At 48.4% G+C, this 27,439-nt stretch overlaps 1 protein-coding gene across 27 annotated transcripts in view; it reads right to left on the minus strand.

The window, feature by feature from the left end:
* Positions 1-27,439, minus strand: part of AAK1 (AP2 associated kinase 1) — an 85,498-nt gene that overhangs the window by 19,978 nt on the left and 38,081 nt on the right. For 7 of the 27 annotated variants that reach the window (XM_055695960.1, XM_055695964.1, XM_055695959.1 and 4 more), the window contains exons 8-19: positions 25,445-25,577; positions 24,100-24,203; positions 23,035-23,114; positions 21,402-21,556; positions 21,006-21,283; positions 19,929-20,144; positions 16,776-17,005; positions 15,972-16,129; positions 15,474-15,590; positions 13,549-13,644; positions 2,472-2,573; positions 671-772 (exon numbers count right to left, since the gene is read on the minus strand). In XM_055695960.1, the coding sequence (XP_055551935.1) occupies positions 671-772; positions 2,472-2,573; positions 13,549-13,644; positions 15,474-15,590; positions 15,972-16,129; positions 16,776-17,005; positions 19,929-20,144; positions 21,006-21,283; positions 21,402-21,556; positions 23,035-23,114; positions 24,100-24,203; positions 25,445-25,577 (1,771 nt within the window). The other 20 variants (XM_055695965.1, XM_055695971.1, XM_055695980.1 and 17 more) reach the window with 11 other exon arrangements.

The following is a 27,439-nucleotide window of genomic DNA, read 5'->3' on the forward strand; positions in this document are numbered from 1 at the left end:
CACGTTCCCGTTCCCGTCCGCTCGGTGTACAGACACAGCTCTGGTGCAAAGCCAGCACAAAACCTACCGGGTTTGGTGATGGAAAACATCTGCAGCGAGGGCAGAGGGATTCCCAACACCCTCAGCAACACGTTTAGCATCCTCCGGGGCTAACTGCCCTCCAACGCTGAGCAACACCACGAAAACCCACACAAGTGACAGGTTAAAGCAGGGGCAGAGAAGGGGAGTGCGGGGAGAGATTTCCAGGGAGTCTCTGCCTGTTCCACGAGAGACCTCTGAAAAGAGGACCAGTCTATCTGCTGCAGAATTGGCCAGACCAAGGCCTCTGCAGTCAGAAAGGGACAGGAATTGTTTACTACCGTGCCCCAATGGAACAGACAAGCCAGTGACTGCTGCAGATTCCAGAAGCACTTCATCGGAGCGACACTCCGGCCCCTACGGATCTGTAAGGGTGGGCTGAGGGAACACCGTACCCTTCTTTGCCAGGAGACAAGCAACAGTGACCTTCAAGGAACCATGCAGCACGCACTCACAAGACACACAAGCAAGCCCAGTTTACACTGGTGGGAAAAGCAGATGCTCATGCTGAAGCGGACAGCGCTTTCGGACTTACACAGCCCGCGCCGGTACGACGCGCCCCTGCCCCCCAGCACCCTCCCACCGCACCAACCTGTTCTGTTGGAGGCAACCGACTCGGTCTGTGACACAAGGCGTTGGGGCAACGGAGCCTCGAGGCCCGGTATGAGACTCTCAACAGCTACCTCAGGTTTTCCTTTCCAAATGTGCGAAACACCAGAGCAGAGGAGAAGCCAGAGGTTAGTTTGCAAGACACAGTGTAAGTAGGAACGAAGGCGGCAGCTGTCTGAATCCTTTAGTGACCCTTTAACGCGTGTCTGCTGCATGACAGACCCTTTAATACTGGCAGCAATGAGGGGCTGAAGTCAGACTTCCGTGAGGGAAGACCGTAACACGTTAAGTGTTTGTTGTGTTTGAGGCTTTTCTGTCGGGTTGGTTTTATTTATTTTAATTTGGGCAAGCCCAATTTGAAATAGCCAGAGGGTGGGAAGGTAATAACGCCCGCCCTGCAGCTAAGCAGACGGCCTGGGGCTGGGCAAACAACTGCAAGTTTTTGCAAGATCCTCTTCCAGCAAAAGGAACACACTGACCTTTAAGGAGTCCCCTTGCATGAGAAGCAACAAATCATTAAAATACCTGCCGCAGAGCCCTTAGCACGTTCCCACTTCAGCCTGTAAAAAGCCAAGACGTGGGACCTTTTTTTTCCATTTGGAGTGCCCAGTGGAGCAAAGACTGCGGACCCTACGGAGGGGTGATCAAGTTTTGGAACTCAGCGCCCTACTGAAAACGCCAGTCCCCAGTATCGTCCGATCCTGACGTCCATTTATGGATACAAAAAGGAGATTTTTACAAAGGCTGGAAAGAAAGATTTGGTTTTATAGAAGCCATAACTGGGAGGGGGAGAGGCATGGAAGGTAACTGGCACGGTCACACCAGCCAGGTGTAACGCTGGTCTGGGTCTCTCCCTCAAGGACCAACATCAAGGCAATGACCAAGAAGTTAAACAGCAGCAACGCACTCGCGTCAAACGCCAGGACCAGCGGCGATCGAACCGGTCAGCTTTGAGGGATTATTGAACATTTCTGTTTGCACAGCAGTGTGTGTCTGTGCCTGCGACTTGTGGGATCATTATCTAAGAGCATTCAGACAACTGCCGAAAACTGCAAAAGGGAGAAAGAGTCTTGCTACGAAGGTTTCCTCATTTCCTACCTCTCTATTCAAAGCTACAAGGTTGCAACCAGCTAGCTGGGGGACCCTGGCTGCGGCCCAAAACCGCAAAAGCAGCGGATTGCAACCAACTGCAGCCTGCAATTATTAGTCTTTAATACATTTGGCAAGTAGACCAAACACAGTTCTGCAACACTCTGAAGATCTTTACACCGCCTGGAGCCTGCTGCATCTGGGCTCAGGGCAGCCTACCATGTTTATTCTCAGCATATGCCCCAAGGTCAAGGGCAACGCCGTCCTCCCCATCCTGCCGAGGGTCGATGGGCAGACAGGCTCAGTGCCTGGGTCGCGCTGACAGCGAAGCCTTTCACAGAAATGGAGGGATTTTTTGCACCTTCTGCTTCAGTCAACTATTAGCTTTCTTCTGCCAAGCCCAGAAGAACACACAAGGCGCAACCACGCCACGTTATCATGCCTAATCAGCGAGCCCAGATTTTTAAATGCAAACACAGAGTCTTCGCTGATCAGACACTAGTCCCACGGAGAACCGGCAGGTCTGCCTCAGCGTAATCCACAACCTCCTATCACATTGTGTTTCACCAATATCAGCGGCTGTTTTGAGAGCCTGGAGGGATTAAACACGCAGAGGTATCATGCGGGACAAGACATGCCATGTGAGACAGAGGGGAAGAGGCACCCTAAGTTGTTGGTTTTTTTTTTTTTTTTACCATTCACAGCGTCTGACGTGCTACCGAAGGGGTCAGCGAGAGGCAGGATATCAGGGAGCAGAAGCGCAGTCTCAGGAGATTTGAGTCCCTCAATCAGTTTTTCTGGGTTAAGCAGGAAAAGGAGGAAGGAAAGCAACAGAGAAAAAAAAAAGCAAGGGGAAAAAAAAAAAAAAAAAAAGAGAGACAACATTAATCAGGTGCCCAGTTCACTGGCTCATAGTCCAGCGTGTGCAGATCTCTTCTGAGCCTGACGGTTTTCTGTGCGAGTAACACTTCACTTAGACATACTGGGGGGCAGCTGTTCACGGTCATCTGAGACAACTGAGGACACCCTCACCCACTGCACGCTGCTCTCCCCGAGGAGCCACTGTAACACAGCACACAGGCCCTTCACTCCTACCCAAAGCACAAAAGCTTAACGTGACCCACTGAAAGGCAAATTAAATAAATAAAACCTTCAGTTCTTCCCCCCTCACCTTCCTGTGCTGGGGAGGTCTTTGTATTTGTTAGTCTTTGTATCATGACAAGAAGCAGAAGAGGTGACCAGAAGCTCAGGATGCTAGAGCTAGGTACACACCACCTACTCATTTGCCCAAGAACGGAATGGTTACAGCGCTTAAGAGCTTAAGCGGAAACAGAAATCACCGAGACACCACAGTGCCAGACATCAGAACTTGCCCTTGGGTTAAACAGCTGTCTAGTTACCAATTAATTATTTCAACTATCAGGTTTCAAATCAGACATGTCATTCTCAGCAGTACAACTCCTGTGGTTCCCATTATCCTTCACACAAAGAAATTTAGATAGCCTGGGCAAAACGTTCATCTCCATTATCGATCTGGGGGATGAGCGATTTCACAATCATAGTAACCGGGTTTTCAACGATGACCTTAATTATTTAGCTTTCACAAGGGTTTCTTCACAGAAGATAAAGAACATTTCCAGGATTTCCTGGAAGTAATCGCATTTGACAGAACAGCACTGACAAAATTTCCTCCACACGGACAAACCGTTCAAACAGCTGCGTTTATAACCTAACATTAGAATGAGCTGCGGCCCTGCCACAGCTATATATTTACAAAATTTTTTACATCTGTATTTTACGTTTTGAGTTCAAAGGCTGGTGTTATTATTTATTATCCAAAGTAAACGTGCTCATAACTGCACAAAAGCACAGGCTCCGGAACACTGCTGTAAAAAAGACTCACATGCTGAGAAAGCCAAAGAAAAGCTTAAATTGCACTGTTACATATACGGTAATAAAATCCATCTTTTTTTTATTGCTCCATATAAATAATAAAATAGCCTAGCAGCTTTGGAACTGCTTATTCAAAGCAGGACAAATTCTACTCCCCGTGAAAAACTTCACAAGCCAACACACTAAAAGCAACCAGGAGGGGAAGGGAGCCTAGAAACCAACCCAAGGGGCAGCTGCTTTAACATTAAAGGCCTGAAGAAGGTCAGCTGGAAGGAAAAACCTGCTGAACTGCAGCCTTGAACGTACATCAAACCTTCCCACCCCTGTGAGGAATACCCAATTTTAAAGTCGGATTTGCCAAAGAAAATGCACCCCAAGCGCAGAGGCATCCTCCTCGGCAGCACAAAGAGGGGCTTTTTCCTTGGATGAACAGAGAGGCCGGGAGCAGGGGCTTGGCAACAACAAAAAAAAAAAAAGATGTGTTAATGTCATCAAAAGGGAGCTAAGAAGGATGGAAGTGATTATAGTACACTGGGAAAACCGCAGCACAGGAGAGAGACTTGGGGACAAGACGACAGGGAACATGCTCAGTTCCTTTTCCCTGAGGGAAGCAACGAGGTAACCGGTGTCTGCCAGGGTGCAGCCGACTCCAACAGCGTTTCCAATCACTTAATCCCGATAGCAAGGCACAGGGCGACTGTGGGAGAAGTTACGGATTGCCTCCGAGTTGGGCGGTTTCAGACTGGGTTTGGCTCCTGCTCCGAGACAGGTTTGTACGTGTTGTACGTACACCGCGAACGTGGTCCCCTTCTAGGGACTCGGGCCAAGACCCTCGTTTCAACGCAGACTTAGAGGCGGCCCCTCTGCCACTGCCCAGCTCTTCAAGACGTTTGCATCAACCTCTCTCTTCAAACCCCTGTACGTCCAGTAATCACTCCTCTTACGACCCCATTTCCAAGCGTCTTGCTCCTTGAAGTCCCCATTCTTCACCCTTACCTTTCTGGTTTCCTCCTTTTTCATTCCTGCAGATTTCCATTTAACGCAGTGGAACTGCCCCTTGCTCAGGTACTAGGAAGTTGCCTATTGAGCTCAGCCACGCTTTTTTAAACCTCCAGAAATTACGAGACTAAACACCGTGGGTTTCACCCTACGCGTCAGTTTTCCCTCCCGTCCCCTGGGGTTCGACCAGTTTTATGCAAAGCTTTAGACTGTCAGTGGTTCTTGGTCTTATTCTGTTACTTGTCTCACGCGATCGCCTTTCCGGCTTCCTTCACTGCTGGTGCTGACCTGCCAGCGCTGGCACAGGCAGCCCCTGAGCCCCTTAGCGCAGGATTAGAAGGAACTTTTATTCCCTTTCGAGTGAGGCCGAGAAGTTCAACAAGAACAAGAAGGTGTTGGGATGAACGGGAAAGGAGATACCAAAGGCAACAAAACCCAGATGCCTCAGCCCGTTTCGAGGCCTAGCAGTTCATTCTGTTTCTGTTTTGTGTTGCACCTTGTACTAACCTGTGGGAATAAGAGATAAGGAACAGCGGTCACTCTAGAGCGGAGGGGAAATTCACGGTCAACTAGGAGCAAAGGAAAAAGTTAGCGAAGGTCCAGCGCAATCCGTGGTTCTGTGTTAGTAACCAGGAATACCTTCTCTGCAGGGGTCGGTTTGGCCTCTTTTTTTTTTTTTTTTAATAAGCGTATCAGCTAAAGACACGTATGTTAGTGGAAGTTCTCATGAGCCCACACCAAACATTCAAGTCCAGCACACTACACGCCTTTGCAGTGGCAAATAAACCCAGCTCTTAAGCCTCTGCTTCACCACAGCTCCACTCATCGAAGCAGGAACTCAAGAAGGTATCTTCTGCATGCTACACTGTCTCCCTGCACACGAACGTTAGGCAGCTGCAGTTTGACTGCACGCAAACCTAGAACATAAAAACACTCGCGATACCAAACTGTATTTTGGGTCCTGCTACCGAGGGAATTCTCTAGCAGAAGTTTAATTTTAATTTCAAAGAGAAAAGCTGCTTCACCTGCAAGCAAAGTCATGGTTGAGATGGTGAGGAGGCAGCGATGCTCAATAATTTAAATAAGTAAGAAATGCAGCAGTGCAAGAACAGGGAAAGCTGGGATAGCTCATGTCCCTCGTGTTATCCGTACGAACAGAACAGTTCCAAGGCACGTACACAGAAAGTGATCAACTGCAGAACAGACTCCTCCGACAGGGCACGCAGCACCTATCTGCCCTTTGCAGGAAGAGACGAAGGCTGCAGCCTGGCCTCTGGACTTCTCTAGAACACCCGGCTGCCATCCCCCTAGCAAAGATCTACTGGAGGGAAGCCAAGAGAGGTGTTTTGCCACTACAGGACCTGTTTCTCGTGACTCTCCAGGCCATGCGGGCACACAATCACAAGCTGCGCTTTAGAAGTGGTCCCAATGGCAAAGACTATCAGTTATGGAGCAAACAGCAACAGAACAAGAAATAAACGAAGAGAAAACTTCATCTATGTTGCAGTTCCAGGGCCCATTGCAATTAATTTTGTGCATGTGTAGAGCTCAGGCTGCAGCGTGACAGGACAAAACACACTCTGTATTAATCACGACGCAGTTAGATTCAGGATTTTATGGCATCAGATGTCCTTCTGCCCCAAATCCAGTAGAGGTATCCACATTACCCATATGCAGGCACATAAACAAGCCCAAGGATAAACAATGTTAAGAACATGTAGCCCAATACAAAGGTATTTTATATCCTACAGCTCCTGAAGGGCTCTCGGGAAGGGCTTTTAACAAGCTCCAGCTGGGAAATGTGTGTTCTAAATCCATACCTGTGCTCCCACACGAGGTTGCCTCTTGGAGGCATCCCCTTCCCCAGGCAGCCTAGGGAAAACCTGCCAGACGCTTCCCAGGTCTCAGGGGAAGTCAGCTTGGTTTGGGCTCGGGACTGATCTCACCAATGCTGCTTCGTTTGCTGTCCAGTTCTCTACTTTGTCCAGTTCCAGTCCTGACAGGATGGCAGCAGGTTTGCTATGGTGTTGCATCAGCTAGTAAGGATGCTCGCTGAGTAAGCAAGATTCATTAACAAGTCTTAAGAAGGTGTCTAAGCTAAAAAGCACGTGGGCGTGTGTGGGTTTGTGTGTGTGTGTAAGAAGTGCGCTATCAACCCTTTCCAGAGCCGAAGCCCAGCTGCACACTGCAGCCTTTAGATGAACGTTTCATATTCTTAAAGTTGCCCGCTCCTCACAAGAAGAAATTACTGTTTCCTATCGTAGTCAGAGTAAGCCAAACAGGCTGCAGAAAAGGCAAAGCAGGAGCCTACAGAGCTGACAGCTCTCCGAGGCAGCCCCAAACGGCAGATGCTAGCAGCTTCGGAGACTGGAAAACCAAACCGCTTCCTCTGGGAATGAAAGCAAGAGCCTTTCCTCTGATCGCACGAACATCAGAAGGAGGTAATGCCATTTAGCATCAGCAGAATTAACTACGGATTTATATACCACGGGACAAGCAAGCAAGTTCAATCCCCATGCGTAGGTTGAGCAGCACAGCTTTGGGGCAATCCAGTGAGAAAACTGACCTTTTCCTTCAGATCCCTTCATTTCTAACACATGCACAAAACTGATTTCTGAGATTTACCATCAGTCAATTTGCACAGACTTTGCATCTGCACCACCACCACTACCAAAGACTAAGTTGGCATGCTGCATTTATACTTGGCAATATAGCCGTTAAGCCACACAGTATAGGCAGAAAGCATTTTAAGACGGAATAGAGTTATGAAAAAAAATATAAATGAAGGTACGAGGGAGGAAAATGGGTTTTTAGTTAGAGCAGGCTATTAGAAAGAAAAAAGATTCCTGAGAAACTTGCAAGTTAAAAAGGGGAACAGAGGGCAAAAATCCATCATAAGTTGGTAACACACTGAACAATCAAAATGCAACATCTCAAAGCCAAAAAAGTCCACCAGCCAGGCACCGCACACAGTAAGAACATTACTCACTCGTGTACCGCGGAGGAATAGCAAAAAGACAGACAATTCAATAGAGCACACAGCAGAGTTCTTTTCTTCGGATGTCAACTGAGAAAGAAAGACAAAGTTGTAAAAATCCTGCCAAGTCAACTGTGCTGCGAGTGGGAGGGCAAATTACCAAAGCAGGTATAGATTAGTCACCCAGAAAGATTTCTGCCTATTGATTAACCACGTATTAAAGATTGAAGGAAACCCTGCACTTTATTCAGCAACAGAAGACTTTGAGTAATCAAAAGGAAGGCACTGGACTTTAATTTTCCTAATGGAGTTTCTGTGAAATGGAATTGTTTCTTATATAGCACAAGTAGAGAGACAAAGGGGGGAAAAATGGAATTGGTATGCTTTAAATACGGACTTTAAACACACGTCTTTAAACACCATAGAAATAGTAGAACAACATTTAACAGTGGCTCCTTAAGAGATCAAAATCAAACAATTTTAGTTTAACTTTCAAGATCTCAAATATTTGTAAAAATACTACCCCTCTGAATCAAACTCAAAGCCCAGACAGAAACAGCACTAGCTACTACTGACATTCATTTAGTTGGGATCCCTGGGGCCCATTGGCTTTGCTGCTCCCAAGCATCACCACACTAGATTGCACCCTCAATTAAAAATACAGCAACTAATTCAAGTTAGTAGATGAGTAGTTCCCCTGTTGCATCTTCCCAGCTCAAGATGTAAACTCAGATCATCAGCACGCATCAATATGTGTTTGCACCTGTCTGCAATTACTTTATCTCAGTGTGCCCTCTTGGCAGAAATGTAAGTTATTATTAGAAATAGAGGTTTTCTCTTACGGTTGTTATCAACACCCTGACACAGGTGGGCGTACAGTTATCTTAGAATTTATGGGCCTGGGATAGAGAGAGTTATGCCGATGGAAAACACTTCAAGCATTTTGTGCCACAAAAATAAAGAAGTCCTCCTACAGTAGTAATAGTGGCCCTGTTAAAGCAGGTGAACTTGTGTGTTTCAACAAGGATGTCAATGGTTTGAGCCCGAGTTCATGCTCCCAGGTGTGAGAAACTGCCAGCTTCAGCAGTCTGACCTCAAGCCTTCACCATTCCTTCCCACTTCCAGTTCTTCAAACGCTGCGATAGCCTGAAACACACCCCCAGCTCGCAGCGCCGCTTTGGCACCCTGCAGAGCAGCCCAGTCCGCAGGTCACACGTTAGAACACAATGAGAAAAATAGAGTTTTGCTTAAACCCCCTATTTCTGAAGCCAATTATGTTTCGAGCAGGAATGGTTATCAGGGCCACACATTTTTGATAGCTAGCTCCAGAAACATGGCAAGGGTGTGGCCACGCTTTGTTTTGAAATTGCACTGCAAAACATCTGCTTCCTTAGCCCCGACAAGCATCCTCTGGGGTGAGTAAAAACATGCAAGTCCGTGAGTACTTGAGGGAAATGAAAAGGCAAAAGTCATTCTTAAAGTGCTATTGAAAAGCTTTGGAGAACTCCAACAGGACAATGGCTCGTGAATAAGCAACGCTGTTTCCCTTTTTGTCAAAGGTGAGTGTCCAGCGCGTGCCCGGGTGGCACGGGCGTGCTTTCTCGGCCCTGTGCTTCCACCCCCCGCTATACCTGTGTGTTTACTTAGCTGTGCCGGGCACGGAATTTCTGTCTCCCTTTCCGTTACGGGTAAGACAACGCTGCAGAGGCCGCTTGGTGTTGCTGCTCTTCAAACAAATCAACTCCTCTGAAGCCACATTTGCCTCTCAGCTGCAGCCAGTACCAGTATGCTGAATTATTGCGCGGGGTAAACGGTCTTGTAAATTTTGCAAAGAAAGAATGATGCCTTCTCTTTGGCAGAGGTGTAAAAAAAGACGACTGACCCCACGCAAAGGCGGGATCGCGCTCGGTACTGATGCAGAGGCCGCCAGTACCACCAACCCTGCGCACACAGCTCAGCCCGCACAGGAATCGGCGCGGCGCGTTCCGCAGCACGGGGGAGTTTCTCCTCCATCCAGTAGCAGGGAGGAGCAGAGCTGCTTTTACTCAGCGCTCACACCTAGTCCTGCTGCTCAACAACTTCTCCTCGCTTGCTCTGCTGCCAAGGACCCACACCCACCACCTCTTCTCTCTCTCCTCTTCTGCAGAGAGTGGAGAATAAGCCAGGACTGCCAGCAGCACAGGGCACCTGGGGGAAGAACGCTGATCTGCAACCAGAGCGAGCAGCAGACACCCCCTCCCAGCCCAAGCCAACAAACAGCACCAGGGATACTCCTTTCCTATCTCACAGGGCATTTCACTGGGCCCACCCACTCCTCCAAAACTTGTTTATCTGAGCAGACGTTTCTAGAGTAAAAAGGACATAGCTAAAACCTTTCCTGAAACTAACAGATGACTGAAGAGTGCGGGTAACTGCGCCAACACAGCACGTAAGCATTTAAATTTCAGTAGTTAATAAGGGACAGGGGCTAAAGCAGAAGTATTCACGTGGTGAGGGCCAAACCTCTCATTAAATACTTCTTAAAGCAGGTTTAAAAACCCTAGAATTGGGACTACTCACGGAGTGGAGCCTCAAGGACAAAGGAAAAGATCCATCTTGATGCTATGTAACTCAGCTGAAATTCAGGTGTCCAGAATACCTTGTGCAAAATTTCGCCTCCCATGCTCGTTTGTATGAGCTAAATTCATACTGATAGACATCAAGTAGCCACACACAGCAGAAAAATTGCCATTCTGGTCAAATACCCCATTATGATTAATCAGCAGTGAAGCCTACAATAAGCCTATTAAAAAGAACTTGGCTCACTTTCCTGCACATGCATAAGGAAAAAAAAAAAAAATGTTTTCAGCATGAATATTTCATTCTCCCTTATTTTAACAGATGTTTTGCCATATTTTTACATACCTCTTACCAGCTCCTCTTACTAGTTACAATTCCATTAAGAATTGCAGCCGTTACTCATTGGAGAAGGAGGAATAGACTGAAAACCATTCAACTTGCCCTCGATCATTACCCTGAGCTGGTATTTCTGCCTTCTGTAGGGTGCTACGTTACCTCTCCTCTAGAAATACTTACTGGGAAGCTTGTTACCCACAGCAAAGGAAAACCAGCCTCCTCTAGGGTATCGCACACCTCCAGCGCCGTGATCCACACAAACAGGCCAGCCTGCTAGATCCCGCTGTCCGTTTGTCTTCACTGACTACACCACGTCTACAAGTGTCATCTGGCTAAACCTACAAGCGAGCACTCACACTCCAAGTCACATCTGTCGGCTGTAGCCCCGCCAGCAGCGCGCTTCCTCCATCTGAACACGTTTCGGCTGCCTGGGGATGCACACTATGGCTATTTGTCACGTGTTAAGCATCATTTAGTTGCTTCTCAGGAATCTGTGACAGAAAGGTTCATCTGTCCTTCCGAGCATACAGAGGAAAGGTGGGAAAGCCCAAGGAGGTCGGTCTCTGGCCAGCGTTCAAGTGATGCCACCTGCACCCTCGGGTGCCAGCAAAGGGAGCAAGGTTGCAGCTTAAGCAAAAAAAAACCAAAAAAAACCACACACCACCAAAAACCAACCCAAAAAACAAACAAAAAAAGCCCAAAAAACAAAACTGAGCTCCCAGCCAGACCGTCAGCTGTCACAGGTTCAGAGCGCAGAAAGCTGACAGAACTGGCTCTGTATGACAAACAGGGAAAATACCAAATAAAAGCCTCACTTATGCCTGTAGTGAAAGCCTTTCTGAACAACACCGCTCTTGTACAACCAAGGGGTAAGGCTCTGCACGCTCCCAGTCTATAAAAAGACAGATGTAAAATGTTTTCAAAGGAAAGAGATTCACTATCAAGGTTTTCTCAGAAACAAAAATCTTCCAAATAAAGCAAGTATTTAGCACGCATTCAAAGAAATTCAGAAGTTTTGTGCTTCTGCAGCTTGGAGACGTGCAACTGGAGATGATGATGTATGAGAGGCTGGGGTCAATCCCAGCTCTGCCGACCCAAGGGGCACACCGCGAAGAAAGCCTTTGCCACACAAGGCAGCACATCCCTCTTGTCCAAGACCTCTGTGCTTGCTGCAGGGATGTTGCTGCACAGGTAATGCAAAGAACAAAGACGACATTTCTGCGTGACAGACACACAGATTGAAAACCTGAGTCCAAATCCAGGATTCTTATCTTTTTCTGTTGGATTTACAAGCAGCGACAACCCCTCTCAGTTTTCAAAGCTAAGGGTAAGTCCGTGGCTCTGCTCCTTCATTCACGGGCTCCCGGCCTCAAGTTTTTTTGTTAAAGAAAAAACAAAAATAATTAGGAATATCTTGGCAGGAACCTGCAGGAAGCCACCAAAGCCAAATCTCATGCTTGCCCTTGCCCCCTGCTTTGCCCTCATGGAAGGAGACCCACAGAACTCAACAGGACCAGGTACAGGCAGGCAGAGAGATTAGCACCTGCCTGCAAAGATACACAACCGCTCAGGGACAGGTTTGTGGGACAAGCAACCTGGCACCACGAGAACTGCAGACAACTGCTGCTCTGATCATTTACACCCGAGGGCAGGGTTGAAAGGCAGTTTCTCTGCAGTGGTTTCTCTACCACAAAGAATTTCAGAGCTCCGGCAGCTAAGGCTGCTTCACACAGTCGTGCCATTTCAAAATGCAACAGGCAATAAGGAAAACAACCGTCCTGGTGCGCAACTGCATGCGTTGAGCGTGCTGGCAGATAATTACATCGTAGTCTGGGCTGACAGGCTTCAAGTCAGTAAAGCCAACACTTGCAATAGCATTCAGGGGAGGAGGAAAAAAAAAACATGCAGTCATCTGTCTTCTGTAGGTTCTTTTCAAATTATAGCTGGGCAGGTCACCTCTTGGCACTCACATGGGGGAGAAAGTCTGGAAGTTCTGCTTCTTTTCTTGAACTGCAGCATTTATGATTAAAATCCCTTTTGAACCAAAACACGTTTCTCATTTTTTGAGCATCAACCAGAAGGAAGCAAGTTCCACGTTATGGAGAAACGCTGACTTCCCCACTGCCCCACCCCAAACTGCTTAATTTCCCACGGAGAGATGCCATCTCTGCAAGCACATCATTTTGAAGCTTGGGTCCTCTACTGCCAACACACCAGTGATCCACAGCTTGAGCTAAGGACAAGGGTGAGAGCTGTAACAAGCACTCGTCCTCTGGGGCTAGCTGACAAGAAGGCCCACCGCACATATTCACCAGAAAGCTTAGAGAAACTCCAAGATAAAAGACATTCCCACATTCCAAATCCCACCAATTTGCAAATAAGCTCCTAAGTGCTTACATAATATCGTGCTAAAAAGTGCTGGCTGCTGAAATGTGCACGCAGGAAAGACTTTTAAGCAGTGCTGCAAAGTAAATGGAAATAGCTACCAGCTGCACTAGAAAATTTTGCCAAATCAGAAAAGGTTACATCTTAACTCAGGCTTCACGTGAAGCACGCATTTGCAAGAGACCTTGGAAGCCAAAGAAACACTGACTCTTAACGGGAAAGAAAGAGGAACAATAATAAAAGCTACAATTTCAAAGTTGGAGGCCAATTTGAAAATGGCTTATATCGGAACAGGTAATTACCCAGTGATTATTTTTGGCTTTGAATACTGAGCCTTTAAAAAGACACCGACATTGCTGGCAATAGAAACAGTGTGATAACCCTAGGGTCTGCCGTGGAAACGAAGGGCTCTTGTGCTCAGCACCGCTCCCGCCACCACACAGATATCCAAGGGCAGAAAGCTCCACACATCACACTACCACTGAGCTCAGCAGAGCTTGTCAGCACCCAGCACCATGGACTGAGGCCCAGGACTTCAGGTGTGCCCGGAAACAGAACCAGGGGATTGAGAGTACAGAAACAAACAACAATCTGCCCCCCTCCATAAACTCGGTTCCAGTTACCTGGCGTGTCGGATAACGGGAGCGGAATGAAGGGATCAGGCACAGTCAGAAGAGGAGGGCTAGTGTCCAAACTCAGAATGTCTTTCGTTTTTTCAGCTGGTAACCAGGAAGAGAAAAAAGCAGAGTGAAACAGAGAAGAGACAAGCAGAAAGCATCGCGCAAAAACGTCAGCTCAGACAGAGCTTAGTATTACAGAGTCCAGGCTACGGCCTGACAAGAGCAACACACACTCAGAACAAGTTATGTTGCAAGTGTGTGGGAAAAAAAAATAAAAAATAAACTAAAACCAAACAACTATTACCATGTAGCTCTCCAACACAATTTAACCCACAGATCTCAAAACATCCTTTGAAAGGGAAGTGCTATTATCTCGCTTTACAGTGGCACAGAAGGTGAAATGCCTTAACAAAGGACAAGCAGCAGGCTAGCCCCCCCACGTCGGGCCTCTGTCTGAAACAAGAGATGCAGCATCTTGCATCAGACAGGCTTAGACAGGCTCCTGTCCACAAGGAAAGAAAAAGAAAAGGACTAGAAGCGCCCAGCCCAGTGCCAGCACCAAAAGAATTTCCAAGACACCTTCCTATGCCGAACCACGGGGCAGGAGAGCCAAGGGGCACATTTTAAAGACAACTACTAAAAGAACTGAACACGCTACAGCATCCAGAAAGCCCAGAACACGCGCAGGTGCTTCTCAGGCTCTGCAGAAGGTACCCTGCAGCTGAACCTGGAGCTGCTGCTACTCAACATCACTCCACAAAGGCTGATGGAATATCGTAAGCTCCTCACAGGGCACTGAACAGCTAGAGAAACTCAGAAAGCAACCCCCTAGAGCACTCTTGCGTCATGGACTTCAACTCCTTAATTCTCAGGTAAGAGCCAACAATACCAAGCTCAGCAACAAGCTCCTCTAAATCTCCTTTTGATAAATAGAAATAAGCGTGAATGGATTTGTCACTTCTTGCCCCACAAAGGATCCTTCAGTCTCTTCCCAGGACTCCTCTCACCGAGGGTCGGCACGCTGCTGTGGGGAAGCGTCGGTTGCATTTGCCACCAGTAACAAAGGCTGCAGGAGATGGGGAGAGGAGGACCTGCACGTCGGGGCTCCCAGAGGCAGTATTTTCAACACCGTGCTTGGCAGGTCTTCGCTGCTTTCGGTGAAAACTGATGCTGAAGAGCTACAAACAAGCAGCAGCACTCACCGCAGGTTTTTTTGGCCTAAAAGGGGCTGCTCATAACAAAACCTTGGTACCCAAGTACCACAGGAGACACCAGACAAGGTCGCACACGCAGAGGCCTCTGTGGAAAAGCTCCTCTGACCAGCCAAGGACTCCTGGCCTCTGGACCCACGCAGCACAGCCAGTGCAAAACTTCTTGCCTTCACCATTGAACTGTCAATGATGAGACAAACTGTGCACTCCTCTGAGGATTTTGCCTGCTCACTCCTGCTCTGCTGTTCTCCTCCTTCTGCAGTGCAGACATCGTCATCCCTGCTCCTCTCCTTCACACAGCCTAACAACTGCAGGCCAGAAATCTCCTCCAGCTTCCCTGACCAAGTTCTCCCAAGTCCAATTCCCTTACCGCACACTATGTATTTTACTTCTAATCGTGAGCCACATGGAACTTCAACATGCTAAGCAGCTTCCTCGTGAACTTAAGGGGCTTGCTCAGTTTCTTCCCTCACCAAAAGCCTCACCTCTGCCTACAGACCTCCTGTCTCCACTACCCAACTGTGACGAGCACATGTGCCGTTCCTGCCTTCCCTTCTTTACCAAAGCACCCACCCTATCCCTACAGTTCTCAGTACCAAAAGCCCAGCTCAATTTGTATCAGTTTTACTTTCCTTTCAAAGAGGCTACGACAAAGAGTTGCCGTTTTTCTGCAGTGCTGTTTGGGCACGGCCCTGTAGGACATACTCACAAACTCACCTGATCCAGCAGTGAAGGAAGGGCCACCAAATGCATCTGCCTGGGTTGCAGATGAAGCCGGCTGGAAACCCGGAATCAAGTTCTCTGTGGAACTGCCCATCTTTTCTGGAGCTTTCCCTGAAATGCCAGACGCAGATTTAGTGGAAGAACTTCCATTCTGAGGGCAGGTTGCTTACCTAGATTTTTTACGACACTATTTCAGGATGTGCCTTAAGCCCCTTGCTGCAAATCAAACTCTGCTTCGTCTGCAAGTTATAAGCTGTAGCTTCTACAACAAACCGATCGAGGCCGCTTTAAAAGCGGTTTGTACCTCTCCCTTTGAGGATCATGCTCATTTAATCGCAATTGCTCAGCAAAGAGGACAGGGACTGAGAAGGGCAACTGGAAGAATTTAGCTCTTATGGGCACATAGGAGAGCACCCCAGGAGCATCTGACCGAAAGCAGCATCGTTCCATGCCATCTTCCAATTTGAGAGCAGGCCACGTCCATGAACCTACCGTCACCTAGCTTTGCAAAGTCCTTGTTCAGCAGCTCCTCAGCTGTGAGTTTGGAGAAGTTATCATCATCAAACGGATTCCACGTGGAGACATCGGGCGGGTTATAGACATTCTGCTGTGAGGTCCTTGGGGAACCCGAGGGTGTGGTGGAAGCAGATCTGGATGTGATCAACCCAACCAAACAGTCATTAATAACCCATCCAAAATCCTCTGGCCAGCACCATGAGCTGGTCCAAGCTACTGCATTACAATTACTTCCTACTTAAAACTCTCAGCACACTTTACTGTACATGCATGCCCAGAAGCCTGGGACCAGTGAGCCTTATCTGCTCTTCCTTTGGTTGAGCATCCTGGTGTCGGGGATTGAAATAAGCACCGCAGAGCATACCATTTGAAATACTTTTCTGCAATGCCCACGTGGAGGCTTCCTGCCTGTAGACACTATAAAAGTGAGCTCGAGTGCTCCTGGGGAAGTGCTGATACCAAGCAGCAGGTGTGGAGCGTGCACTGGGGCTACAGGTGGAACAGCTGAAACGACACTAGCTTTTGGTAACACAGAGGAAGGCCCCACTTGCTCAGCTTTTGGGGAGCACAGAAGCATTCAGGAGGGCTTACACCCTTGGGGAAGTTTTTCAGCAACTTTCTGCCAAGCCTCAAACTGTGGTCTTGGGAAGGCAAAGACTCATTTAGACCTCAGAGTTTCCTGCCTACCTTCAATCCCCGAGTTTTGCGTAGGAGATCTCAGAAAAGCCTCCCCTACCCCTCCCCTCCACCCCCTTCGACACCGAGTGACAAGCCACCTACTTGGACTTGTTGAGACTGGCTTCGGCAGCAGCTGCCTGCAGGAGCTGAGTAGACTTGCTGGCTGGAACCCCAAAAACCGCACTGTGGGTCACGTCGCTCAGAATCCTCCTGTGTCCTGCACGCTGCGTCTTCGGGGAGGACGGAGGGGTGAGAGAGCCCAGCTTCTGACCTTGCACTGCTGGGGGGGGTGTGGTTTGAGGTTTTTGCTGTTGCCTCATTTGTGCCTGCATCTAGGAGAGAAAGTAAAACAGTACGTCCTTGTTCATGACTAACAGCCACGATGAAAACACGGCTACACGCTGGAGGATCTGACCTTCAGGTCATGGATTGGGGATAGACAGTCTGGAGGGGAAAAAAACCACGAACAGAACAGCCGGAGCAGAGGGGAATTCGCTGATCTGTAGTATTTGAGGATTACTAGAACTGCACGAGCAGAGACCTCCTCCCCTTTCTATGGCGCAGCTCCGGAGGAAAAGCCTCTATTAGCGCTTGTCGTTAAAGGCTAGCGGGTCTCAGAAATTTGTTCACGAGTAAAGAGGCTGAGATCCAGGGCAGAGGTGAAAAAAGGAATCAGATGGTAGCGTGCAGGAGTCATGTCATAGGAACACAAGGAGTGGGGGTTAAGGTGAACAGCAGCGCTTCTTCCAGCAGATAATGTGTGATTGGGGTCAGGTCTCTAAAGGAGCACAGGTCTTCTGCAGAAATCTTGCGCAAGAAGTTTTCTTAGCTTTCTCAAAAAAAAAAAAAAAAAAAACAACCAAAAAACCACCCACAAGTAACACAGGAACGACATTTGTCATTGAAATCTGGAGGAGAAAAACAGGCACCTTTGGTTTAGGTGTAAGTCAAGGCAGCCCAGCTACAAACCCTTTGGAAACTTCAAGGAGTTTCCTCACACTGATCTTATTTTTCCATTACCTCAGTGTTAAATTCACAAACTTGTAAATACTTGAAATACTGTCTTGTAGCGATAAACAAGAGCATCACTTCCCATTATGTGATTTATCAAAATCTGGCTTTCAGGGAGGTATCACGGTTGGATTTAAAGTAGGAAAACTAGAACACGAAGACCAGAAAGTCTGCACGTCACCTCCAGCACCTGGGCGCTGACTCCCTGTTCCCCACCCCGTATCATCCCAGGCCATTTTCAACCAAAGACAACAGATGAAAGACTTGGAAAGACCTAAGAGGGCAATGACGAGAAGAGGTAGATCCTCAGTGTGGTGCTTAATTACAGCGAGGGAAGGCAAACGAGCGGTTACCCGTCTTGCTTTTCATCTGGCATTTTCAGGCAGACTAACTCACTGCGGCCGAGAAGCAAACGGACCTGACTGCTTCTGATGCACCCACCTTACGTCTCGCTATACAGGTCAGTGCGGAACGGTACGCTTGGCACTGAGAAATAAAAGGGCAGTGCCAAAACTGCCACAGAAATTAACGCAGAGCTTAAGCCCAAGTCCCTCAATGCAAAAAGGTTTTGACGGGTCCTGGCTTGGTATCTTCTGCTCAGAGGCTCTGCTCTGCAGAGACCATGTCTCACTACCATTTTTGAAATGAGTTGACCACTGGTTTTCTCCTCCCAACTGCTGCAGGAGTGGTCAAGTGTCCAGATGCATCCATTTTGATCAGCCTTCCAGGGAGATAAGGCTAATTTTTCATCTAGCTGATTTAATAAAGACTGTTCTTGTGCTAGTGAATCACAGCAAAGCTCTTTAGAGATGCACTTCAATACTACGTTTCAGACAATTCTCCTCCAAAAGGGAAAGGGTAGTAACGGGCCTCATCCCAAACCTGTCTGCATGTACAGAAAGTCTCCTGCCAATTTCAATAAAATATCTCGCCCCAGGTCATTCAGCAGAACAGTAACAAGACCAGGAGGAACACAAAGCTTGTCACCTACCTAACAACCAGCTTAGTGCTGCAAATCAATATAAAAGCCAAGGGGCTGAATATGACAGAGCCCTGAGACACATCAGAGTAAAACAAACACCACGGCCCAGCACTGCTCAGGTCACTGGCTTCTGGCGTTTATTAGTCAAATTAGTTCCTGATGAGCACGCCTCCTTTGAAGTGATGAGAGACAAACGGGGTCCTGAGTAACTAGCAACTCATCAACAAGCGAGCACAAAGCGACCCCTAGTCTGGGCTCAAACATCGTGTACCTGCAGTGGTTTGTTAACAGACAGTATGCTTTGCACACCTGCTACAGCAAAACAACGGGCAGCCTCCTCTTGCTTGGGACCTGCACGCGCTTTCTTTCCAACACACAACTAGAATTAGGGACATCCCTTTGCGCTCCCAGAAAGCGGCAAGAATGGACGGCATCGTGCAGGAACGAAAGCAAAAGGCTCAGCTGCCTCCCGTGTGTACTGCAGAGGCACCTGGCAGCAGGGATCCTGCCCTCCGGCACAGCTCCGCTGCCTTTACCACTGCAGACAGCTGGCTACTTCCCTGTTGCAGGCAGTCGTACTTTCCATTAAGTAAAGAGCACTTATTTTGGACACACGTTCAGATGATTAGTAAAGTGGATGATTGATTGATTGATTTTTAGGTATGGTGCTTTGAAAAGTCTCCTTTTCCATAGTATTCGTTAAAGAAAAAAAGTTATCCCAAGACCAGAAACCACCAGGAAGGCTGCGTGCACCTGCCCTTGCATCAGTGTCCTGAGCAGGAGACAGAAGTTTTCCAAACGAGCAGCAACATAAAGCAGTTCTGTTTCCTGGTGCCCATCCTGATGCATTAAGTACAAACGATTTCTAAAGGATTTTATCAAGTCTTCTAAGGGAACGTGACAGGGGAGGGGATAGAGGGAAGCTGCATTAAGCAGCTACTTGCATCTTCTCATCTGCTCTCTACTCATCATCTACTCACCTATGGACCCAGAGCACAGCTCCGGCGTCCAGCATCCTGCTGGGAAGAGCAGTCCAAACAACTACACGTGTCTCTGAGGCAGCAAGGTCAGAGCCGACACCTGCAGCTCAGTAATAACGCACCAGGGCACCTAGCAGGCCCTACAGCACCTCTCACCCAGCCTCCGTGGGTCCCAAATCCCAGCCGCCCTGCTGGGGTGCTCCTGGCACGCCAGACCTGGCAGGAGGGCACTTCCCAGTACTCCCAATCCCACTGCCCTGTTCCTTCCCGAAAGGCTCTTACCACTTGCTCCTGCGGCTGCGCTGGCTGAGCCGCGCTTTGCTGGGCCTGGGGCTGCGGCGCTGCTGGGGCTTGCTGCTTCTGCTGAACTGCTGCTGCTGCTGTCTTCTGCTGCATTGCTGCCTGCTGGGCCATCATCTGCTGCTGCTGCTGCTGCTGCTGGTAGTAGTTCTGCATCAGCTGCTGCTGTGCTGGCGCTCCTTGCTGCATCACTGGGAACTGGGAAACAACCAGTTGTTGAGCTGCTTGTTGCACAGCTGGGAACTGGGGTACAACCACCAGAACTTGGGGTCAGCCACAGGAAGGGTTACAGCCACCGCAAGTGGCAAAGCAGGGAGAGGCTGCCACGGCTCGGAGACCATCTGCAAACGAGCGGTGGAAAACGTCCTCCTGGTCCAATTAGATTATTTCTGTGTTACACCAGCCTGTACGGGGCTCCCACAGCGCAGACTGTCCTGGGGTCCTGAACTCCCTTTCCCTGTTTTTATCAATTCTAAACCTTCCCCCAGGACTGGAAGCTTTATTGTCCCTTTGCTTCCACTGCTACAGATGCTTTAGCAGAGTACTGCGGTGTTGATAGCAGCACAGATAAGGACACAAGCCTGTCATCTAGACACAGCTCGTCTAACGCACCGCACGTTCGCAGCCCTCCGTATCGCCACAGTCTGCCACAAAACCAGACCCGAGTCCTCCCATCGGAAAGGCACACCAGGCTTCTCACGAGCAGGAGAGGAACAGTACCCCTCTGCTCATCAGCTGAGCACTGACCTCAAGACCCTGAAACAGCTGGAGCTGTAAAATCTCATAAAATAAAATAAAAATCTCATAAAATAAGGTAAAGTGCGAGTTGTTTTGTGCTCGTACATGACAAAACTACCTCAAGGCCTTCCACACTGACTGTTAGAAACGCCAGCCTTGCGTAGCGAAAAATCTTGCTAGAGAACTGGAGCCACATTGGAAAATGCCTAAAATCTGCACCAATCCCCCCAAAAACGAGGGGACTTGCCATAAATGCAAAGGTACAGCCTCGCAGGCCTCTAGCACAGTAAGCATGCAACGAACACGGCCACGCACACCTACCTGCTGAGCTTGCATCATCTGCTGCTGCTGGTAATAGGCAGCCTGCTGCTGCTGCTGCTGCTGCAGAAGCTGCTGCTTCAAGAAAAGCTGCTGTTGATGCTGAGGTGTGGCTTGCGGCTGAGTGGAAGGGACCTGGGGCTGTGCCTGCGAGGCTTGCTGCGGAGCCGGAGCCTGCTTGGCTTGTGGCTGTGCCGGAGTCTGTTGAGGTGCTGCTTTCGGCTGGGGGACGCTTGCAGGGAGCGAAGGCTGAGCAGTGCCCAGGGCAGCAGGTCCTGCAACTAGTAGAGGGGAAAAAAAAAAAAAAAAAAGAGACACATCCATTAGATTAACATGCACCACAGCCCTACAGTACACAGCGCCTGTCAGGAAGGCGCCACACAGGGAACATGGTTTCACCTTGTGGCTGAATGGCTGCTTGAGCTGTAGGTCTCTTCCTAGGCGTCAGGGCTGGCTGAATGGGTAAAATCCCGGGGTTCGCTTGGGTCTGTCCTGCTTTAGGTCTCTGGCGGGGTGCTATGGAAGTTTCTGTCGTAGGGATAGGATCTGTCAGCCTATAAAAGGTGGTAAAGAATAAAAGGAAGAACAGTAAGACCACCGTCTTTGTTAGCCTGACAGATGGTGCATGCAACACACGGTAGAGGTTTAAAAACTCAGCCATACTTTAACAGCATGTGACTGATCAAGGTGAAATGCTTGCGGGCATCCAGACACAGGTCACTCTTTCCAGTAAAACTTAGATGCATTCACAACAATTAATCCAACACTTATCATTTTGTCTTCTTTGCCAGTTGTGACATCTTCTGTTGGACAGCTGGAACTTGTCAAAATCACTCAGCTCATTTAAGTATCTGCTGCAGCGTATTGTTTACATCCACTTAAAGAGTTCTGGATGAACAAATGAAGGGCCTAACAAATGACCTTAAGAGCAGCTGGTACCTTTGGGCAGAGTTGTCTAAACCGGCATTTTTAGATGTAACTTAACTCTAGTACATCCACCCCAGAATCATTGGACCTCTTCAGACCCCTGCTTACTGAGCTCCCAAAAGCCACAGCAACAGAGCCAAGCAGCCAGACACCACCCTGCCCTTCTGTGGATACATTTGCTTGTTTAGATACCAAGATGTTCAACTACTGCGAGAGTAACGGCACTCTCAGTTACAAAAACAAACCAAGCAGGCCCCTGGGACTGACAGGCAGGAGGAGAGATGCCCTGTTTCAGAGCCTGAAGAAAACTGCTGGGTTTGGAGTGCTCGCTGCAGTACTGCTCACTATGCAGTAAAATTAACATACAAGCTTTGTCCAACAGAATTTAGAAGCTGCAATTACAGTATCATAAGCAGAGCAAGCAGCAGCAGCAGAAGAAAAAAAACCCCACAGCAGTGCAGTGGTTTCCCCACTAATTGGGCTCTTCAGATGGAAACTGCTTGGGCTTTCGTGTCGTGTCGTCCCCCCCACCCCCCCAAAAAAAATTACAGGACTCTGCAGAAATCACAGCAATTTTGTACAGTAATTACTGGATCGGGTTATCACCTGCCAAGGGTCAAACTCGAACAGCAATGGTGCCCGATGCAGTTTCTCAGCAGACCTGTGCTCTTTGGGCCGATTCCAGGCCCACTGCAGGCCAGCTGTAGACTTTCTCCTGACTTTGCTCTCAGGTATTCGGGGTCCTGCCTCCAGACGGATGACACACTAGATTCATCTCAGTATACGAACTTCCAAGTGCTGCTGTCAAGCAATGTCTTTGGTACAAAAAGCCTAGCTGTTGAGTCATGCTGAGCATGGCCCAAGTCCCACCCCCCCAAGCAGAAAAATTTCCCCTGACATCCGCAATTTCTGCCTTTCAGATCAATGAGATCAATGGTTATTTATGTTGTTCAAGCAGAAGCCTCAGGACTGCAATGTCTGTCTCCACGTGTAAATGTAAGCCCACAAGGAAGCAGCTAAATATACCAAGCATCTTTCCTAACAAAGAGCAGAAAGACAACAGACAATAAAAAGAGAGGGCTGAGCATAGCGCAGATGTGGTTACCTGGCCTTTGGTTGACTCTTCTTTGCAGCAGCTTCACTTGCTTTAACCGGGTCTGGGAGTTTAGAAGGGATGGGAGAGTTCTGCAGATCCCCAAACCACCGAATTTTGTATTTTGAGGGCAGAAAACAGAGTCAGAAATACTTTGCAAAAGCATCACAATGAAACAGGGAGATTGCGGGATCCCCAAAGATATTATTCCTCGTACTGGACACGGGACAAACCCCTCAACGTTATTGTAATGAAGAGACAATTTTGGGAGAGTCTTTACAGTGGAAAAACACAGGTCAGCTTTTTGATCATTTACTACATGTGGAATCTGAACACAAAGCTCCATAGCACAACCTGGGTATTTTTAAGACAGCCTGGGGACAACAGCAATAATACTTATTAATATTGCTATAAAAAAAATACAGACATACTAGTACCAAACCATATCTTGCTCATAAAGACCACCTGAACACGGGGTGGGGGGAGGAAAAAACCAAAACCAGTTGAGGTCTATAAAGATGCACTGAGAAGGGGCAGATGGCTGTGTAAGGTCTGATGTAGTTCAAATGCAAGTTGGTTAGTCCCAGCCAGACGGCAGACACAAAACCGCGGTGTTTAAAACCGACTGCGGCACAAGTTACACACGCTATAATGAATGTGCCTGGAAATCAAATCTGTTTCACAAGCATGGCCTAATTTTCCGTGTTCATATGTATAAGATCTCTTGGCTGGCCTCAAGCCAGTAACTGGGCGAGGACGTAAATCACGGACAAACAGAAATAAACAATGTAAGAATCAAAACCCTGATTCCTGCCCCGACCTCCCCCCAAATAAAAACCCATCCCAAACAGCACTGCAATTAAAAAAAAAAACTAAAAAAAACCCAAACCAACCCCCCCCAAAAAACCAAATAAGACACACACACGCCAAAAAAACCAAACCCCAAAACCAAAACCACACTAACTACAGAACAGGGGAACAACTGGCCGAATACAGCCGGATGCGCAATGTTCAGCAATTGCCACCCCCAGTCCCATCCCACAACGCCCCGCATCAACCTACTCCTTCGCTACTCACCTGGACGTTCTGGACTGGGCACTCCTTCTTTGCCAATTTGAATGCAAAGTAGGAGACCTGATAAATATCGGGTCTCTTATCAGGGTCTGGCTCAAGCATATACCCTTTAAAAGACAGAGATGCGAAGATCAGAGCAATAGGAGAGATTCACGCAGGCCGATTGTGGCAGCGGATCAGGCTACATACTGGGAAGAAATGGTTTGTGGGGGCGGCGAGGCACTGGCACAGGCTGCCCACAGCGGGGGTGGGTGCCCCATCCCTGGGAACACCCAAGGTCAGGTTGGACGGGGCTCACAGCAACCTGACCGAGCTGAAGACCCCTGCTCAGGGCAGGAGGTTGGACTGGATGGCCTTTGAGGGTCCCTTCCCACCCAAACCATTGCAGGATTCTACACATTTGGTACACCCAGATGTTACCGGGGTGCCCTGCCTCTTTCAGGCGGTCAGCAGGGCTGAGCTGGCCACCAGGCTTCGCTGAGAAAGGGGCGAGACAGAGTCAGGCTGGACTGGGGCGTATTTTCCAACACGGCTACGAACAATCTGTAGCCACCATCAAAGGCTTTAGGGCAAGGAGGGGAAACGCAGCCAGCCAGGTCAGGGAACAGCACTGGTTTCAACTTCTGCATTTCCAAGGGAACATGCAGGAAAAGAGCTCGATCCAACCCTGGCGTGCCCGTGGGGCAGGAAGGCAGACAGCAGCACATACCGCTGCACGTAAACCACCGCATAAGCAAAGAAAATACCAGGCTGCTCTGCAAACACATCCAACTCTGTGTTAGTCAAGATTGTGGCTAGGAAAAAAAAAAAGTGATCAAATGCTGTGCTGAAAACAAGAGAGCTGCCCCAGCTTTGCCAAGAGTAGTGCATTGTACCCTTAATTACACATTCACTCTAAGTCAGCAGGCTATTTATAAATCATTTCAGTTCTGTTTCTCAATTCACAGAAGATGAATTCTTATCGCTAGTCTAAGTCACTGTGGTTCTTTTCAGTTCCTTATCCAAATAGATTTATTACTGAAGAAATACGTTTCTGCATAAATAGGCTTATTGTGCAAGTTTCTGTAGGACTCTCAAACCGAACGGTTGTCTGTTTTCCTGCCTTTCCACCGAGCGCACCACCGCCAGCCAAACAGGAATCTCTTTGTCATAACTGTCTTTCGAAGAGTCATCTCCTAAGCTACTAAAAGATCACTTTAACCACCCCTACACTCTCAAGCAAGGCTCTTAAAAGAAAAGCAACTCCAGCGGTTTTACTGTAGGAGCAGGGAAGGTAAGCACAAAACACAAAACACGCTATTTTTACAGTTCCATGGAAGTCGATCATGCCACTGTCAGAGACACTCACGGATGAGGCAGTGCATGTCTTGCGAGTGCCGAGAATTATCTGGAATGGTGAAATTGCCATCGCAGATTGCCACCTGACTCTCCCCAAATGGCAAGGTGAAGTAACACAGCTTGTACAGTAAACAGCCAAGGGCCTACAGGGAGAGAACAGAGCAAAGAATTTAGCAAACCGAAGCAAAGCAGGGCACGGTACGATCCAAGCACCACTGCAGAGAACAGGGAGAGTGGAGTCCTCCAGCTTGTTTTACTACACAGGTCCCGTGTGACATCAGGCCAACGTTTTAACATCCCTGCGATCAACGTGAAAACAAGCACAGTTACACGGGAAGGTAAACACATAAGAGCTCTCCCTCGTTCGGCTGAGATACTGTCATCTGGGGGAATCGCAGGGGGATCGCCACCCCCCCCACAGCACCACATGCCACTACGCGTGGTGAGGCCCTTCACGTCATGAAACAGGCCAAGCACGTTTCTGCCACATACTGGGAGGAAAAAGCAAACTAACAGCAAAATTAAGTGGTAACCATGATCCTTAACGCATTTATTCTGACAAAGAAAAATCCACACTGCTTCCAAGGTTAAGTTCAAACATCCTTTCAGCCGTTATAAATAAGTACCAGGGAGAGATACAGAGGTAAGTCTGCAGGCCACCAGGTTATAGCACCCTTCCATCTATTTCCATGCCGCTTTTGACAGCAAGAACCACCGCCTATTTCAAAAGAAAATACACGTTTTGCACAAAAGGCTAATTATGAAACACTCCCACCATCTCAGAGGGGAGAGTGGGAAACATTTCCTAATCCTAAGCAACTCATCATTGGCTTCATCTTTTGTCATAGGATTTCACAATTCAGTTGCACTCTAGTTTAAAATAACCTCGGTAAGATTTAAGGAAAAGTGAGGTTTCCAGCAGAACAAGCCCTGCAAGAGGCCTTGAAGTTGAGCTCCCACCGCGCACACCCCCACACACTGGTTTGGAAACACCCAGCAGGTCAGCAGAACAGAATTCCTCCCGCGCCAGGAACAGGAGAGCCTCGGGGTCTCCGCCTTTCCCCATTATCACAGGAACGAGCGCACATCCTAGGCTCTCCTCTGGCTGCCTTTGAGGCCCTGACAATCTTCTCACGCTGTTACAGCTGTGACCTTCCCCCCTCTCCAGGTCCCCACCACCACGGCGAGCGACCCCACACGGGTACAGGGCCTGGGTCTACAAACCTCCTGCTGAACTCGGAGGAGCAAAGCCCCACAGAGCTGTTTTCCTGACGCTGAGCTGAGTTCAGAGAAAACAGGAGACTCCTTCCAGCAGATGTCACGCCAGCAATTTTCCCTCTTGTATATGCATATGCACAGCTATTGAGGACGCATTAAAACTCTCCTTACGCTGCTTCTGCCTCATTACTTGCTAGCTCAGGGCTTCAGAAGCCACACTAACATCCTCTGGATTAGCCTTTCAAACACACCCCATTTGCTGAATTGCCACTACACATGGCACAGACTTTTTCATGCCCATCCCAGCTAAAGGGAAGCCTTCCATCCTTGGTCAGGTTAGCCAGTGATGGATTACCCAACAGTTGCATGTTGCTCTCAACACAAAAAGCACGGCAAGATTGCACCGATGGTTAGAAACAGCAGTGCAAAAGCTTGGTCTTGGGTGAGGTTTGACAACTCAGACCTGTGTTACACTGTCGAGGACAAGCATACTGTTGCTCCTGGAAGGTCTGCTTTCCCAGCTTTCTTCTAAACTCTAATTTGACACGCTTGCAACCCAACCCAGGCACAAGGAGTCACAATACACTAGATTTTCTGGTTTAACTCTTAAGATACAAAATCAGGTTTGCGCTGTTCAACCCCAGAATTTCATACATCGCTTAATTTAAACCAAATGGCAAGTCAGCATGCAAAGAAGCATGCGTGTTTTATCCACAAGCCATCCTGCTCAGCAGTAACTCATCAGAAACGTCAAGCAGAGGAACTCTTTATTCAGAAACTGTCCAGT

Source organism: Falco cherrug, chromosome 18 (assembly GCF_023634085.1).
Source record: "Falco cherrug isolate bFalChe1 chromosome 18, bFalChe1.pri, whole genome shotgun sequence".
Classification (NCBI taxonomy): domain Eukaryota; kingdom Metazoa; phylum Chordata; class Aves; order Falconiformes; family Falconidae; genus Falco; species Falco cherrug.